Source organism: Canis aureus, chromosome 31 (assembly GCF_053574225.1).
Source record: "Canis aureus isolate CA01 chromosome 31, VMU_Caureus_v.1.0, whole genome shotgun sequence".
In the NCBI taxonomy this organism is placed as follows: Eukaryota; Metazoa; Chordata; class Mammalia; order Carnivora; family Canidae; genus Canis; species Canis aureus.
Window position 1 is genome coordinate 42426703 of NC_135641.1, and position 19935 is coordinate 42446637.

Genomic DNA, 19935 nt, shown 5'->3' on the forward strand with positions numbered 1-19935 from the left:
GCCTGAGAAAAATGAGTTAACACTTTTTTTGAGGATTTGTGGAGTTTGGAGGACTGTGAGGACTTAGTCAGTAGGGTCCTTTCTAGCTATAGCATCCTATGACTCTGGGCATATAATCACTGGATTCATAGGTGGTTTTTTTTATAATAAACTTATCATTTGTTGTATCAGGCAAGCTTATTATTTATTGTATCAGGCAGGAGGGAGCACAGGAGATTGCATGGTAAGGGAGAATCAATCCATGTGGAATTGAATGCGCAAGGAGGAAAGAGAATGAAATAGTTCACTGAGGACGAGATATTTAGCGAGGAGAGACATGTTTGAGACTGGAAACTGTCCCAGTGTCACTTCAGGGGAACACACACAGTCTAGCTCGTTTAGGACTTTAACAGTAGAGGTCTTGACCTTACTGACTTATTTCCCAATGAGACGCACTTAGAAAAAAAAGATAAAAAATTACTGGCTCAAATTATTTATCTTATTTATGGAGAAAAAATCTAGTAATGTCCAGGAAGTAAGATATTTTCACAGTCAGGTCTTGCTGAGCACTATAGAACTGTCTCTAGTTCTTATCTTGAAGACAACAGTTCAGGCCAAAACACACAACAGTACTCCTTCTTCTCAATATGCAAAAATATTTACAGGGTATATTAGATGAGGTTCCCTATTCTTATCATCCTCCTTTCCTCCTCTTTGAGGTGAGCTGATTGTAGCTAGAACTTTAAGAAATCAACTGTATAAGACAAAGCATACAAGAGGTGAGGGTGAGGTCATTTTTGTGCAACAGTGACAAGACTCGCAATGGAAAAAGATGTACTCTGTTTTTTTTTTTATTATTTTCTTTCTTTCTTTTCTTTTCTTTCTTTCTTTCTTTCTTTCTTTCTTTCTTTCTTTCTTTCTTTCTTTCTTTCTTTCTTTCCTTCCTTCCTTCCTTCCTTCCTTCCTTCCTTCCTTCCTTCCTTCCTTCCTTCCTTCTTTCCTTCCTTCCTTCCTTCTTCTTTCTATTGTGGGAGCATTTAGTTGTATACCTTAGCAGATTTTTTTAATGATTTTATTTATTTATTTATGAGAGACACACAGAGAGAGGCAGAGACACAGGCAGAGAAGCAAGCCCCATACAGGGAGCCCAATGTGGGACTCGATCCCCAGACCTGGAATCACACCCTGAACTGAAGACAGATGCTCAACCACTGGCTACCCAGACATCCCAGCAGATTTTGATTATACAGTACAACAGTATCAACTTTGGTAACCCATGTTATACATTTCAGACCTTACCTATTTTATAACTGAAAGTTTTTACACTTTCCCCCCAAATCTCTTCCCATTTCACCCACTCTCCAGACCCTGGCAAGCATTTGTTTTTTACTATTTCTATGAATATGACTTCTATTTTCTTATTTTTAATTTTTTTAGAATCCACATACAAGTGATACCGTACAGTATTTGTCTTTTTATATCTAGCTTCCTTCACTTAATGTTCTCCAGGTTCATCCGTGTTACTAAAAGTGAAATAATTTTAAGTCTGAATAATATTCCATTGTGTATATATACACCACCTTTTCTTTATCCATTCATTTGCTGATGGACGTTTAGATTGTTTCCATACCTTGGCTATTTTGACAATGCTGCTGTGATAGCTCATCGAGATCATGGTTTAATTTCCTTTAGATATATAACCAGAAGTGGGATTGCTAAATCATAATCATATTGTAGTTCAATTTTTAACTTGTTGAAGAACCTCCATACTGTTATCTACACCAGTTTGCATCCTTATCAACAATGTACAAAGGTCTGCTCTACTCCAGATTCTCATCAGCATTTCTTATTTCTCATCTTTTGGTAATAGATGTTCTAACAGAGGCGAGATGATATCTCATTATGGTTTTGATTTGTATTCCCTAATGATTAGTGATGTTGAGCACCTTTTCATGTACCTGTTGGTCATATGTAGGTCTTCTTTAGGAAAAAATGCCTAGTTAAGTTTTGAATGTTTTAAATTGGGTTGAGTTGTTTTTTTTTCTTTGCTCTGCTTTGTTTTACTACAGAGTCGTATGTATTTCTTGTATATTTTATGTATTAACCCCTTATTGAATATGTGGTTTGCAAATGTTTTCTCCAGTTCTGTCGGTTGCCTTTTCATTTGTTGATAGTTTCTGTGGTGTGGAGAAGTTTTTCAGCTTAATGCGGTTCCCTTATTTATTTTTGTTTTTGTTGTCTTTGCTTTTTAAAATTTTTATTTATTTTAATTTTTATTTATTTATTTTTTTGGTTTTGGTATCCAATCCAAAAAATTATTGCCAAGGCCAATGTCAAGGACTTCACTTACTATGTTTTCTTCTAGGGGTTTTATGATTTCATGTCTTATATTCAAGTCTTTAATACATTTTGAGATTATTTTTGCGTGTTATATAAGATAGGGGTCTAGTTTCATTCTTTTGTTTATTTCTCAGCATCACTTATTGAAGAGACTATCCTTTCTCTGTTCTATATTATTGGCTCCTTTGTTGAAAATTAATTGACCACATATGCTTAGGTTCATTTCTGGAGTCCCTATTCTGTTCTATTGATCTATGTGTCTACGTTTTATACCAATACCATAGTGATTTGATTACAATAGCTTTGTAACATAGTTTAAAATCAGGAAATATGGTGCCTCCAGCTTTGGTGCTCTTTCTCAGAATTGCTTGGGCTATATGGGGTCTTTTGTGGTTTCATACAAATTTTAGAATTATGAGTCCTATTTCTGTGGAAAACACCATTGGAATTTTTTTAAAGATTTATTTATTTATTTATTTATTTATTTATTTATTTATTTATGAGAAAGAGAGAAAGAGGCAGAGACACAGGCAGAGGGAGAAGCAGGCTCCATGCAAGGAGCCTGACATGGGACTCGATCCCGGGTCTCCAGGATCCCGCCCTGGGCTGAAGGCGATGCTAAACCGCTAAGCCACCAGGGCTGCCCACCATTGGAATTCTGAGAGGGATTGCATTGCATCTGTAGATCACTTTAAATAGCATCGACATTTTAACAATATTCTTTCAACTTATGAACATGGAATATCTTTCCATCTATTTATGTCCTCTTCAGTTTCTTTCATCAAGGTCTTATAGTTTGCAGTGTACAGATCTTTGCTTCTTAAATTTAGTACTTCATATTTTAACCTTTTTGATGTTGAGTGAGATTGTTTTCTTTTTGATCTAAGTGAGATTTTCTTAATTTTTCTTTCTGATATTTCATTTTTATAAAAATACAACTGATTTTTGTTTATTGATCTTTTTTTCCTGCAACTTTACTGAAATTGTTTATTAGTTCTGACAGTATTTAGGTGGAGTCTTTAGGATTTTCTACATATAAAATCATGTCACCTGCAAATAGAAGTTATTTTACTTCTTCTTTTCCAACTTGGACACTTGTTATTTCTTTTTCTCCCCTATTGCTTTGAACAAGATTTCTAGTACTATGTTGAATAAAAGTGCTGAGAATGGACATCCTTGTCATGTTCCTGATCTTGGAGGAAAAGCTTTCATCATTTCACCATTGGCTATGATGTTAGCTGTGGACTTATTATATGGCCTTTATTATTTTGAGATACATTTCCTCCGTGTATTAGTTTGTTGAGAGTTTTTATCATGAAAATATGTAATGTTTTGTCTAAATGCCTTTTCTACATCTATTGAGATGATCATTTTAGCCATCATTTTGTTAATGCAATATATCATATTAATTAATTTGTTAATGCGGAACCATCTTTGCATCTCAATCCATCATGATATATGATTTTTTTTACGTATTGATGAATCTGGTTTGTTAATATTTTATTGAGTATTTTTGCATCTATGTTCATTGGAGATATTGGCCTGTGATTTTCTTTTCTTGTAGTGTGCTCATCCGGCTTTGCCATCAGGTAATGCTGCCTCATAAAATGAGTTTGGAAGCATTCCATCCTCTTCGATTTTGGGGAAGACTTTAAGAAAGGCTGGTATTAGTTTCTCTTTAAATATTTGGCAGAATTCAGAAGAGATGTATTTTGTAAAGCCATGTAATGAAGAGATAAAATCTGGAAAGATTGAGGAGAGTCTTACGGTTCACTCTGGGTCATTTAGCCTAAAATAATAAAGAAACAGTATAAAATTTTAAAGTAATGAAACAATGGAAATGGTGTTTAATGAACACTAATCTGAACTGCATTTTTTTTTAAAAATTGAAATGACTTGTTTCCATTTTGAATAAAAAAAATCTTTTTTTGCTCATGAATTTCTAAAACATCAAAATGAGTGTTAAACTATATTTAGTTTTCATCTGTCTTGTTATAGCTATTTTAAAATTCACAGTACAAGTTTTTTGTATACGCTCTTGAGTTCCTGTTCCCTTGGAACGCTTGCAATTTTAGTCTTAGAAGGAGTTGAATGTGTGTACATTTTAGCTGATGGTGATTAAATCTTTTTCTTTTTGGGTTTGCCACTATTATTATCTGCAACTTTAAAAACCTATGGCATACAAAATGGCTTGGGAGACAGTCTAGAGTCTAGATGACAGTGGGAGCAATAACTATGGGGTTAGTGCAATAATTCAGGCACGTGATAATATGGCCACAGACAAGGCCAATAATAGAGAGTTTTGGAAGAACATGACAGGAATAAAATTGGAGAAGCAGAGGGAAGTTATAATTCTGGAAGTAAAACCTATAGGGGAGGTAAAACTCACCTTGAAGTAGACCTGGTGGCCATTCCATTTATGCTGAGAAGGGGGCTGATATCCAAGTAAAAATCATCTGCAGAATATCTATCTTTTTCTGAATATAAGAGTACTTAAGATATGTTAATTCTCATTTTGTTAATTTTTAAGCAAAATGAATATAACTTTAAATATGTGCTTAATAAAAAACTTTAAGATATTCATAAAATTTTAGATATGCTGGAGTCTTAGATTTCTCTTTTTGGTGATATTAATCTTATTTGCAAACAAGGAATAGAGAACAGTTATAGACTCTTTTTCCATCATCTAATTTCTTTTAATGAAATTATTTTCATCTGATAAGAATATAACGCAGGCTTCTGTGTAAAATATTCTCTGCCCTGTGATTTGGAGTGACTTCACCCATTTCTGATTTTCTCTTTAAGATTCAGATAGGGAAGAATTTGTCAGTGTGTGCACAAACCCTTTAAAGGCCTTTCTATTGATTTTAGGGTTAAGACAAAAATCCACAGGCTAGAGATGCTGCACCTCAGTCTCATCTCCTGTTACTCTCTGTTTCCCTTTGTCAGTCTCACTAACCCCAGACTCCCTCTAATTTTAGGGCCTTTCTTGCTGGAATCTTCTTTCCACCCTACCTGCCCATTCCCAGCCTCTTTGCTTGCTTAGAATGGAGCTATGCTTCAGGCCTCAGACTATATTGCACTTGCTCAATGAAGATCTCCTAGGTTCAGCTAGGTCACCTTGCACAACCTCTCAGAACACCAAGACTTTTTTTCTTAACACCATCTGTAAATATGTGTTTTTGTGTGTGATTATTTACTTAATGGCTCTTTATCTGACGAGATTAATTTTCATGAGGGCTAGGGTCTTGCTTGTGTTGCTCACCATGTACACTGGGGATCTGGAATAATATATATTTGGAAAAGCTGGACGACTAAATACTGGCAGCCACGCCAAGGAATTTGGACTCTTGGTGCCATCTCAGTCCTCAAGCCCTACTGAAAGAGCTCTGAGCATCTGGTGGCACTTGTGTCCCCACCATACGCAGGCACATCTCTGGATAATATGTGGAAAGGCAGGTCAGTGGAGACTATGATTTCACAGTGTGCAACAGGATTTATACAACATACAGCTACGTTGCTCCAAATGAGAGGGGGGCATTATTCTGACATTCTTCATGCTATAAAATACTGCATGTGCATTTTTTTAAAAAATCAAACAAATGTAGTGTTAAAAAAATAATGAGCTTGTGCAAATTTAGTGATGCTCAGATTAAGAGTTAGCCTATTTTACTTACTTTTTATCTACTTAAAAATATTTCCCCAGATCCTATCACGTTTGTTCTAGACAGGATTGCTTTTGACTTCAAAGTATTGTAATAAAGATAATTTTATGAAAAAACAACTTGTTTTTCTTATTAATATGAATGAGCTCTTCTCAATGTATTGGATCCAAAATTTCTCTTTCCTTTTTTCCTGACCTTAACATCAAATTTTCTTTTCCCTAAAAGTCATGTTTTAAGCGTGCTCTGCCTCTGAAGAACTGAATCTGTTTTTTGTTCACGTAGGTGTTTTCTTCTAACACAAAAATAAACAAAGAGCATGTCTGCTGCTTTTATACCCTTGGAACCTGCTCCTTTCTACAGCATTTGAACCACTAGCCTAAACAGGTAGCTCTCCGAAAAGATACTCAAACATCATGCAGGGCATAGTAGAGCCACCAAAATTCACACAGATAGAGATTCTTTAAAAACTATGAATTCTCTCGAAGTTTGCTTCCAATATTTCATCACAGCAGTTTGCATTATATTTTTATTTTCTCAAAATGCATATTTGTGACATTGCACAATAGAAAAAGTATTGAGAAAATTATTTTCAGCTATGATTTCTTTATTCATACAATTGATGGTTTAAAAAGTGTGATAATCTTTAGTTAATATAGTAATATCAAATTAATGAGTATTACTCTGAATCAGTCACTTTCACTCATTTCCGTATTCTCAAGAGTTGTGTATTGTAGTTATATAAAATTCACCAAATTTCAATAGGTAAAATTTACTACCTTTTTAACAACTCCAGCTGTTGTGATAACTGATTTCTTTGAGTCATTGTATTTTAATGTTTATCAATTTGGAAAAAAATCAAATACAGTAACACACTACTGTCTTTATTGTCAATGTCCTGAATTCTGACATTGTCTTACACCCAGAGTAGACATAATTAGATTCTTACATTATTGATTCTAGTTTCTTAAAGACTAAGAATATTCCTGGAAAGATTTAAATGGCCTCCAATGGCAACATCCTTAAATTTCCCCATTCTGTGGAAATAGCCTTAGGAATTCCATGGAGTCAGTTTACCTCCAAGTCTGGTGGGGAAAGAATAGAGCAAGGTCATTAGCCAGGGCTCTTCACCTATCACAATGGAACTCACAGGAGCCTGGAGCTCTAAATAATCCTAAAATTTTCAAAGACTTGTTCTCCTAAGAAGGACACATTTCTCATGGCCAGCTTCCTAAGTCAGGAGCTAATAATACCCTCAACCTGCTTGCCTTTTGCAGATATGTGTGACACAAAGTACAGATAATTTCTGCTGAATTGAACCCATAATGAAGGAATTTATAATCAGTTCTAATGTATTTGAGACCTAAAGTATATTAGCCCTTCATCAAAGAGAATGATAAAAAGCGGCATTAATATGGGTGGATAGTAATTATTTCGAGGCCTCATAATTATTCTCCGGTTAACTAGAGAGAAATGCTGATATTTTTATTCCTTTTTTTAAAAAAATAAAAGGCACTGTGGTCAGATCCTAAAATATAAGACTGCATCATAAGTCCTTTGTAAAGGCCAACATTTTGAATTATGCTTATATTAAAGGCAAAGAAACTCTTTGGGATTTAAATGAGTTCAGAGTTCATGGTTAGGAGTTCCCTTTACCTTCATGATTAGGAATTCCCTTTACCTTCCTAGTCCTGCTGTTTCCCCACTGAATCTATTTATTGCCTATAGGAGATATAAAATATAGTAATTACTCTCACTCCCTTTCAAAATGACATGAGGTCCACTTTCCTATTAACTCTAATGAGAGTTATGTGTGCATTCCTCAAGGAGGACAGATCCTATAGAGTTTCAAGGTAAAATAAATCACTTCTCCAGGTTTTAGAGGGCCCATTCACTTTATATTTTGGTGCTTTAAGATACCCATTTAAACTGCTAGTATTGAAAATGCACTGTTTGTAGTTTAAAAGAAGCATAAGCTATGGTTGGAATGTTGTTAATGATCGTGGCTGTGTATTTTTGCTGAAGGATAAATGATTTTATTTACCCTTTGGGGAAATAATGTTAATCAATTTATAGGAAATACATGGTCTCTAAAATGTAATTGTCTAATTTTCATAAGGAAATTAATGACAGTCACTTCTTACTATATTTTCCTTCAATTAAAAAAATTTAACATCAGTAACTATATCAAATTATGTCAGTTTAGAATAAACTAATAATGACCTAGAGTTGCTCATCTCCTAGAAAGAAGGGAGCTCAAAGCAATGGTTGTTTTCCTTCCAGCCTGGGAATAAGGAATCTTGAGATCATGTAGGCATCGGTTTCTGTGAACCGTAAACATATGTTTACTCTATTGGAAGCTTCCTTAGAGAAACCAATGTTGAGATTTTCAATTTGCAATGCTGGACACTCTCAAATATCTGTTCCCTATGCCTTTAGGCATATGAGATCAAGGAAATCTGGTGGTTTTGTTTTCTTTTTATAACCATTTTTGCCAAAAACTGTTATCAGCCCTCTTCTTCCCGGGGAATCTTCAAAAAATCAGATGTGTAAACAACTCTCGATGTTAAGAAAACCCAGCCCAGTGATGCAGGAATTATGAAACCCATACTGTGGGAACAATTTAATATCATACAATAATGAGATTTTATTTAGTATTCAGTAAGTGAAATTCTTTTGTTGGGAGAATTTGACTTAATCTTTCTCTAAGATAATGATGTCCCCATCTATTTATGATGCTGAATATCTCTATCTGTTTTTAACTTTCCAGATTTACTACAGTAGAGCTGTTCCATACTGGGCATGTCTGTGATTATTATCCCACAAAAGTTAAGAGGCATGCAGCTTCCTGAGTAGGAAAAGTGATCATAAATAATGTAGCATAAAGGGTGATTCAACCATTCTGTCCATGGAAGAGTTGTCTCATTGTATATGCAGTATCGTTTCCATGGCTCCCCTACTTATGCAGACCCAGAGTCAAATAGCAACTGAGATCTGTGTCCCACCTGCAAACAAGAAGCAGATCATGTTTTAATAAAAAATTCTCTTACTATTACATCTTGTGCAGACCCAAGAACCAGCAATTCTTCTTTTTAAAATCTATTTGAGGGAGGAAGGGTCAGAAAAGGAGGAAAAGGAATAGAGAGTCTTAAATACACTCCAGGCTGAGAGCAGAGCCCAGGTCAGAGCTCTATCTCCCGACCCTGGGATCAGGACCTGAGCAGAAACCCAGAGTGGGTGCTTGACCAACAGTGCCACCCAGCAGCCCCAAGAACCAGCAATTCTGTGTGTGTGTGCAAAATATGTAAAACTACTGCCTGCGTGACTGTAGAACCTGAATGATTTCATCAAGAAGTCCTGTAAATTGCCTGGGTACCCTAGGACAGGAAAGAAAGACACTTCATCTGAATTGTTCAAAAGAGGCCTGAACAAAGTGACAGGAGTGACTTAATTTAATTGTAATGGGTTTTACATCTGTCTCCAAAAGTTAGTGAACTGCTGACTCAGCAAAAAACATGTTTTGAACTTAACGCTAGCAGTTTCTTAATAGAGCCAAGAATTCAGCAAATTAAGTAATCTAACTAAAACCGGAAAGTAGATAGTGGTTTGGGCAGCAATAAATAACCACCACTGCATTTAAATATGTGTTGCTAACCAGTAAATCAAACTATAACTTCCATATAGCAACTTTGAAAATAGAAATGCAAGAAATCATATGTGTTAAAGTCTGTTCATTTACTGCCTACAGTAGTTAAAGAAAAATAAAAAGCTTGAAAACATAATTTTCTAAGCCTAATATTTTGCATGATATTTTAGAACTGGAAATATTTCAAGTATAGTTTTTGATACAGTGATTTTTTTTTAATTCAAATAAAAACTATCTCTATTTTTCAGAAATGTAGCAACATTGTTGCATGAATATCCAGTAACACTCAGGGTATTTTTTGCACCAAGCAGGGTCGTATTAAAGAAATGTAGCTCTCTGTGAACTTGTGACTGAGTTCCAATTAACATAGACTTGTTTTCGTCTAGGTTTTCTCTTAATGGAATGATTGCTTGCAAGAGTGACTATAAAAGTGTATCATTCAATTTATTGTGTATAGCTCCTCTGTCTATATTTGGAATGACCTTGAAATGATGACCTTTCAATTGAGTAGTCAACGGGTCCCTTCAGTTACATCGTTAATTTCTCCATGTCCAATATTTTGATCTTTGCCAGTTACTACTATCTTTCAAGGCTGTTTCTCTGAGCTGATGAAACATAACTGGACTATGTCTCTTTTTATTTTTTTCTCCTTTCCATTTTCTGGGATGGTATTTTTCATTCTTTGAGGGTTCTGATAATAGGTATAGTTTGAATTACAAACATAATGCACAGTAATCGCTGAAAAGACTCAGAAGTCTTTCTTGAAATGTTTAATAATCCTTCCCTAAGAAATATGCTTACAGTTAATGCCTGCTTCTTTTCTATTTATATTATTGAAATCAATACATAACTTTCGGTCTTTTTCCCCCCTTCCTTTTTCTATGACTGTTATTTTATGCATGACAAAATTCTCTTGCTTACTGCTGTGTTTGGCTGTCTTTTAACTTGAGTGTCCTGTGTTTGTAATGATTGCTTTTTGCATGAGGATTATGAAATGTCATACAAATTAAATGGTTGCAGAAATGAAAAGAAATGTGGGGCTTCACTTGCTTTTTGTGTGTGCGGAATATGTCTATTATGTGACACTTAAAATTACTTTCAAATGGCCTTTGACTTCCCCTTTGGTGTGCTCCTTTATTTTAGCAAATTAGCATTGTTAAGTATAATAAAACATTTATTAGACATTCACAGTGTTTTAATACAATTATTATCCTAAAACATGATTCCTTTATAAATAACTATACTGGACATGAAATTGCTTGAGGGCATAATTCTGTTATATTACTAAATTGCTTATGAAATGTAAGCCCTGACTCTGTAACTAACTTAATAAGTAAACACTGACTTCTATTGATGGTACCTTTGCTCTACAGAGTGTTGAGATTATCTGTTCATACTTTTGTGCAGGTTGCAAATGTCTTAAATCCACAGCTAATATTTAATTAAAACACATGGGGAAATATTTGTTTAATGACAAGTAATTTTAAAAAGTCACAGTTTTGATAAATGTATGATATAAAAATGTGTAAAATCCAAGTGTTAATGCTCTTACAAAAAATTTAGGAGCAAAAAGAAAAAAACACCCTAAAAGTGTTCATATTTCTGTTTTCTCTAATGTTATTATATTGTCCCAAATTAAAGATGAGTTTGGCCTACTTTCTTTATTGTTGTCACCAATTCAAATTAGAAAAGACACTGAATAAATTAAGTTCTTTCAGCTAAAACTGTTTACTTTTTTGTATGCAGTGGATATTAAAAAAGAAATATCATTTCCTTTGCTTATGACTTGAGTTTCAAACCATAATGTATTTTTTTATGCTGGATATATTCACAAACCGAATCTTCTATATGATATTTTGGGGAAAGGGATTCTTTTTTTTTCTTAAAAAAAATAGATAATCAACTTTGACTTAATCACTTCCCCGCTCTTTTTGGAAATACCCTTGAAAATTTTAGTATTTACATTGATTTTTTTTTTCCCCTCAGTCTTGTTTATTCTTGAATTGTCTTTTTTTTTTTCCCTCTATTTCTCCGTTCTCAATCCTAGGTCCCCTTACAAAGAAACAGACAGATGATTTAGGTGATAATGACGGTGCTGAAGATGAAGGTATTTTTTTTTCCACCAAATCTATTTGCATGACAAGGGCCTCAATCACTTTTTCCACCCCTTTCTATTTTTTTACTTCTTGTCTTTTTTTGAAGAGTTGTTTTTAATTCCCGTTTTTGATGTGTTTTGTCTTCTTGCTTGTTGTTACACATAAATAGACATTTTTAATTTTTTAAAAGAAATGAATGTTAAGTTTTACATTTTGATGCCAACCATTAAAATGTTTTAGAAAGAGGGGCATTTTTTTTGTTTTCTTGAACTGACTTTTGATATGTTTCATCCCATGTTTTGACTGAAATTTGTCCATATTCTTTGAACTAACAATCTTTCCCCCTGTAGTCTCTCTGTACCCATTCTGCATGTTTTCTAATCTATGTAAATATTTTACCCAATATCAAAATGTGTTTCCTTTTAACCTTTGGTATTTGTTTAAAAAGAACCCCATGCCCAATAAAATGAAAGACAACTAAAAGCTGATATAAAGTGTTTCTTGAGCAATATAAATTATATGACAAAAAAATGTTTTCTATTGATTTGCTTAAATATTATATAAATAAATTCAATTGTGTAGATAAGAAAGACATCCTATCTATTTAGATAACTATGGTAAACACTGTGCAATCACTTCAGTACTCTGGGAAGATTTGATGGATATCCTTTCATTTCAAAGGTACATCATTTCTAGACGGGCAAGTGGAAGTGTTCTAATTTTCGAAACATTGCTGCTGTAAGCAATAAAATATTCCCTACTTCACTAATATCAAAATTGTTTTCTCTTTCTAATTTTCTTATAACATACAATTCTGATATATTCTGTACATGTAAGTATTTGCTAGATTGATTTGACATTTCTCATTCCTTTGTGTATCTTTACCTGGTGTTAGGTGGAGTATCCAGAGGGGCCCTCTGATATTTTCAGTTCACCTTGGTTCCAATTAGGACTTTTCTTTTTAATGCTACCCTAGTTATGATTCTTAGAGAAATGACTAATGTTATCATTTCAGAAAATGTTATCATTTTCTGATAAGTAATGTTATCCCTGGTTTAAAAGTAACTCCCAGCACCCTAGAAATTAAGTCTCATAAAGATATCAATAATACAGTAAGAATGGTTTTCCAAAATAAAATAATCTACAAGCTGGTCAGCAGAAATGTTAGTTATATTAGTTACAACTATGAATGAATATATCCTTACAAAACAACTTGAATTATTTTCATTGAGATATATATTTAATTAACGACTTCACTGTAGAAAATTATAGAGGTAAAAAAAAAAGAAAGAAAATTATAGAGGTGAAGTATTGAAAGCTTAAAAGTTATATTGTTAATATTTTTATAACATTTAAGAATTATTTTGATTAAGTAAAATTTATGACCTCTGATTAAAAATATATTTACCATGTACCCCAACAGAAAATTAAAGTTTAAATGCAAAGCAGTCATTAATATTTGAAATAAATCATTGTAGCTGTCCAAGAGTTATCATTTTGAATGCTAAATAGTTAAAAAATAAATGTATAATATCAAAATGTTAATTGTGTTTTTCAAAAAATAATTGTTGGAATAATCAGAAGTTTTCAAACATTCAAGACATTCATTGACTTTGTTCTCACAGCTCTAAGAAGACTGCTTCTACTCAGGGGCTTTGAGATTTGCTGAGCCCTCTGAAAATCCTTAACTACTAGGTATTTGTTATCTAAATAATACTTAAGTATGAAGGACTTCTTAGTGTGTAGCTTTGCAAACTCTAAATTTTCTGAAAGTACTCACAAAGTTAGTATACATAATTTTCCTATTTAAAAAATATTTTGATTGCAGATTTAATGTAGTTCTTTTCTTTTGATAAATAGCATCAAGTAAGACATTTACATGTTTACAAAAGATACCTCTGAGCCACCATAGTGAGCTAAGCCCTATAAATGTGAATCTATTTTACCTACTCATTTAGAAGCACATTTAACATTTTTAAATAGCCATTAAAAATGTACTAAACCTGTGTTTAAATTGGCAGGTAGTATTCAGGTTAAGTACTAAGCCAGTCAGTCACAAGAGTTATCAAATCAATAAATATTTTTAAATGCTCAGAAGTGTAGAATATAAGAGCAATCAATTCAAGTCGAGTTCATTCCTCTGGGCTGTCCTTTTGGATAATTGTTTAAACAGCAAAGAGAAGGAAGATAAATTCAAATATTCTTCAGGATTAAAAAAAAAAAAAAAAAAAACCTTTGTAGAAAGGTCTGAACAACTTCAATTCCTTTTATAACTCTGTTGTAGACATGAGCATGAATAAAAACCAAAGACAATTTTCATATTTAATTTGTTCTAAATTATGAATCAATATCACTCCTAGACATAAAACAACACATATAAACTACTTGGTAAATTGCTCTTTTTACTTTAGTCAAAAATCAAGTTACTTATTCTCCGTTATTCCCTGATAACTCCAATCCTTTTCTCAGTTTTGAGGTCCCTATCTCAGCCACTGCATTCAGAGGCTACCAGAGGCATTGACTGGGGTGCCCACCATTCACTGAAACTCACCCAAGGCTTCTTAGGGGAGCAGTATTCAATACTTCTAATTCTTCTTTATGTCCCTACTGTTATTCTTTTGCCATCTTTAGGCCAAACACAATTGTATCACTTTTCATTTTTTATAATAACCAAAAAAAACTACATATTTCATAGGCTTTTTCCATAGTTTCAAAAAGACTAATCTGAAGTGATAAATATGGGTCAAAGCAACACCCTACATTTCTGCCAATTTATTTTGGGAATTTAAGAGATATTTTAATTTTTAAAATTGTGCTGAGAATATCTTAATATTAATATTTCAATACCCAAATGCAACTTTATATTCTAAATAGAACTTTTTAAAAATTGCTCTTATAGATTTTTGTATGTTTTTTGACTTAAGATTATATTTAGCCAACACTCCTATATTCTTTTGCTAGTTTGTAAGGAGGTTGTCACCTGAGTTTGGGAGAATTAGAAAAGCGAGATACAAAAATATCTTGAAATATCCTGAAATATATCAGAGAAATATTTAACTTAATGTGTTTTTTAGGAAATGGAAACCAGTAAGTGTATTTAAGGACTTATGTGACTAATAATTATTCATTAGGACCATTAAAAGGAATTGTGATTTCTAAACCCTTGTTGTCAGGCACAAATAAATCCCCATTAATTACTCTAGATCTATTGACACTTGCTACCTTGGCTTAAAATTTTGGTTTATCAGAAAGAAAGATAAAGCAGTTATTAAAATTTAAAATAGAGACAACTACCCAGTTCCCAAATCTATCACTTTTTTAACTTGAAAAACTTACATTCTTAGCCTAAAATATTTAGAAGGACAATAACCATCAGTGTATTATTTCCCTATTACCATCACACTCTTTTCAGAGACCTAGATGCTTGACAAAGCCTAAAAAAAATACACATAATAGAAAATATAAACATGCTTTATGAACATTTCTGTTTTTGCTGTACCTGAACTAGTGTTTTAGTCTCTGAGAGTGGTTTTAACTTTAGTAAGTCTGTAGCAGCTGCTTAGGCAAAGTCAGATATCTTAGGTGACATCCACCTTATTTATAGAGAAAAAAATATGAGACAAAATTTAAAGGCATGACTTAGCTCTAATAAATTCATCATAAATTACTAAAGTATGTCTAATATGTTTGCACTAAAGATATAATGGTTCCTAATTTTTTTAAAGTGATGGCATTAGCAGATGATATTCAACAGTAGGCTATATATTAGTTTATAAGATTCTGTTTTTTTTCAAATCAGTGTAAATATAGATGCAATTTAAACTACTATTTATTTCATATATTATATTTAAGCTATTTACTATTTATATTTACATCAAAAAGATCTGTATACTATGAAGAAAATTAAGTCTAGGATTGACCTCTGTGATAAAACACTATCATAGTACTCCAATTATCCTATAATAGAAATATGACATCTTTCTAAACTTTAATAGCAATTTTAAGGGTTGTTATATGCAAGAATTTTACTTATTTTGATAATTAGTACCCCTATATCATTAGCTTCACGATTACTTCAAGCAAAAAGAAATAGTGTTCAGAAGACATTGTTAGAATTTTATATAACTTTCTAGAAAAGAACTGCTTGGTATATTAAGTTTTTAAACAAGGCTGAAATCTTTGAGAAATTTGAAAAGACAAATTGGAAATTAGAATCAGCCCAAACTGTCAGTAATTCTTTCAAGTCTAATTTTCAAAGAAAAATAGATACCACACAAAATAGCTCCTAAGATGCATTGTCATATTTTCACTGTTTCCCAACAAAGTCCACTTCATTCTGTTATTAGATATAAAATGTGGCAAGTCTTCTCAATGTGTGACTGTATTGTTTTCCAGGTGAACAGAACGGTTCTACCAAGATTTCATTACTGTTCACAGTTGGTGCTTTGTAATTCTATGTAATTTTAATTAAAGAAGAATTCTGAAACAGCCTCCCTCTGTGCTACCTACAAGCATACAATTAGCAGAGTACAGTGTCTGCTGTGAACAGTCAGTTAATGATTTCAGTTTAATAATTTATTATTGCTTCTTCGGTTGCCAGCCATACTAGAAAAATAAGCTAAAACTGTATGTAGCAAACAGGCATTTAAAAATGGAGAACAGTTAAAAATGTCAAAAGGATTGTTTTCTCTGTGTAAGTCTAACTTCTCCGCAAGCCCCCAAATCTTTACAAATGAGTGGATACCATTTTCCCGCCCAAGGATATAAGAAGAAAATAAATTTAGTTTTTACTTCTAAATGTAGTTCTGTCTAATGGATAGTTTCTATGTCAAAGTATCCTCCTCTCATCACTTAAAAAGCTAAGACACTCTTCTCAAGTCACCCTTGGAGGGAGGAGAGGGGATTATGGTAAATATATATACTGGTATTAAGTCAAATTTAAAATAATCCTTTTAAAAAGTCTCTAAATTCTGCAATGAGCTGTTTACCTAACTTGAGAATCTGGACAAATGAGTTGAGCTGCAATTCCTGATCCTAATAGAATTTTTAATATAAGGAAAGTATTTTATTATTACAGTAGAAAAAATAATCGCCCTTTTCACAGGAAATGTAAAGCAGCATCCAAATAATCACCAGTTTTTTTTTTTTTAATGATTTTGTATTATATTAGTCCATTCTGAAAGCTGAAACCTCAATTGTAAAGATGTGGGAGATTTAAGTTTGATAAAAAAGGTCAAAAGCAAAGGAACAAAACTATACTTTTAAATGTTTTTTAATATTGGCATTAACAAAAAGACAATACACTCATCTAATTTAGTTTCAATTGTGGGTAGAAGATAAAATGGACTATTAATAGAATTGTAATGTTTTATATATGTATGCATTCATCATCATATACATACATATATAATAATTCAAAATTCAATAGTTAAAACAATGTTTGCCAATATAAAGTTAAGCATCTATTTCTTAATAGGGCATTTTTAATACCAATTAAAATTATCTGTGGTTCCCTTATATACTATTTCTAGATCCTTATGGAAAACTACAAAATTCGGGCAAAGTATCTTAGAAAAGTAAACACAGTTGATTAAAAGTCAGAGCTGTAGAAGATACTTTAATATCCTAAATTTGAGCACTTTGCATCTGGGCTTAGCTGTATAGATATAGTTAGTAATAGTGTTATAGAAATAGAAATAGTATTCTATTTCATGTCTATGTGACAAAATCATAGAGCCAAAGTGGGACTAAGAAGAATACAATAATTACACAAAGAGGGAAAAATATAGTTTAGTTTACTTTTTTCCTCCAGAGGGTAGAGTCATTGGAGTGAGCTGATAACCCAGACTCAACTTAAAAAGATTATTTAAGTGACAGTCCCCTAAGTGCATCAACGACAAAAGTACAGACTTTACTGCCTAAACATTCATCTGCCAGTTGGTACTTGAATAGTTGAAACAAAACTTCTTGCAACCTAAAACACAGTGTTGTAATTATGTTCACAAATTAGAGCATAAATTATTCAATTTAATTATGATGCATTCAATACAACCTTTATAGTAAATAAGAAATGGAAAAACAAGGTGTTTTATTCACAATAGCAGTGATAACATTGTCCTTAGCATATGGCTTATAAATTCCATACGAGGTCTATGACATTCAAAAAAATAATAATTCTAAGATCCATTATCATTTTTTCTTGTTCTACTGTCACGTTAGAAATTGATCAAAAAGCACTAAAATTCACACTCATTTTTAATTTGTCCAAGTTTTGTAATTCAATTTATAATTTTTAACAAAATTTTAGCCAGAAAACAGTGAATATCTATTGCTCTTTTCACAATAGCTCGTAATATGAATTGCTGAAGAAACACTTTAACAAAACAGCAATTTAAAGAACTATATTAAAATCATGCTCTTTTGTCCCTAAAATGGAAAATGTATTCTCTGCTTCATGATGTGTGTTTTTTGAGGATAAGGACAATTGCCAACCATTTGTTTTTCAGATATTCGGGACAGTGGGGGTCCCAAACCAGTGATGGTGTATATCCATGGTGGCTCATACATGGAAGGTACTGGAAATTTATATGATGGGAGTGTCTTGGCAAGCTATGGCAATGTGATCGTCATCACAGTCAACTATCGACTTGGGGTACTTGGTAAGAAGTCTCTTTTCTTTTCACCATTAATCCATGAAGTATGTGATAGTTTTGTTTTGATTTGTTTTGTTTTGCTTTGCTTTGTTTCATTCATTGTTCTATGCTTGTTGACTTTGTTTGAACCAAAATTTTTGATATTTTCATTAAATTCTATAAGTGTCCATAAATTGCTTGATGGAAGACAGCTAGGGTTGATTTTAAAATTTGAAAGTGAAAGGTAGTGAAATTATTCACATTGTTGAGTAATGTTTTTCCTGGTTTCACTTTAAAACCCTGTGAAATGCAGAGCCTGTCTAAAGAAGAATTAATCCCTGAACACATTTTTCCTTCTACTTTTCTTTTTTACAATGTCATAAAATGACCTGAAATTTGACATGAGTTTAGAAACAAGTTTATAATCCTCTTCGAGGATATGCATATGGACTGGTTTTGGGGAATGGTTGTTGTTGTGGTATAGGTTTGAGTTTTAAAAAATATGTCAGATCATAATTAGATATATTTGTCTAAATGTATTTACCCTGAATTATTTGATTATTTGATTTCACAAGGTGATAAAGAGTTCAAGTCAATAGTGTAGACATATGTGAAACCAAATCAAATTGGAGAGCCTTGGTTTAGAAGGAAACTAGAGAAATATTATTTGTGAAATAACATCAAGTACTCTGAAATAGGCATATTGCTTTATGTAATAACCCATTATTAAAAGATAAACTTGATATTTTACTTGTGTAAGTTTATATTTATAGTATTGCCACAACTTTGGGAGTAAAATTATCATTTAATAAAGCACCTTTATTATGCTATTTTAGTTAAGAGTATTTGTTAAAAGAGTAGAATTTATCACAAAAGATTTTTATCTTTTTAATCTTAGTTGTTCTCAAAGTCTTATCACATACTATACACTTTTTAAAGGCATATAATTTGTGTTCTTATTTGCAACAAAGAGGCACTTCATTCTTTCATTCTTTAAAAGATTTTGAAAAAGGAATTTGATTTATGTTCTCTTTTTTAATAATTGTTCATATCATATATTTTGGCCGTTGAAAATTGTTTTTTCCCCCTTCTGTGTAATTATAAGCCTATGTTCGTGTCAATCTCGAAATATTAAAAAAAAGAATAACTTTAGCCAGTCAGGTTTGTATGTCTTGGGGAAGGAAATATTTTAGCAATACAAAGTGAAATCTTGATCTTTTTCTACTTTGTTATTTTGAATTTGAAGTATGGTGGACAATAGATATACAATGGCAAATGTAGGTGTAAAATACCTGTGTAACATTTTCCAAAAACACGCTAGTTCCACACAGTGTCTAATCAGGCTTTTCTTCAAATGTTCTTATAATTTCAGTGGGCAGGAATGAATGTTTTCCCACCAATGAAAACTGTATATTGGAAAGATGTATAGAGATGTTCATAATCATCTTCTTAATTTTAAATATCAATGTTTTCCTTTGGTTTTTATGCAAGACTTTAATGTGAGAATTTTCAATATTTTAATAATTTGACTTTAATTATATTATTTAAGCTCAGTTGTTTTTATTGTTACTCTCATATTT

The 19935-nt window shown here is 32.4% G+C and overlaps 1 protein-coding gene across 9 annotated transcripts in view; it reads left to right on the plus strand.

Annotated features, from left to right (window-relative positions):
• NLGN1 (neuroligin 1) overlaps positions 1-19935 on the plus strand; it is an 809144-nt gene that overhangs the window by 359897 nt on the left and 429312 nt on the right. For 6 of the 9 annotated variants that reach the window (XM_077880374.1, XM_077880373.1, XM_077880375.1 and 3 more), the window contains 2 exons: positions 11675-11734; positions 18230-18382. In XM_077880374.1, coding sequence (XP_077736500.1) covers positions 11675-11734; positions 18230-18382 — 213 coding nt within the window. The remainder of the gene's footprint in view (positions 1-11674; positions 11735-18229; positions 18383-19935) is intronic. The other 3 variants (XM_077880377.1, XM_077880379.1, XM_077880380.1) reach the window with 1 other exon arrangement.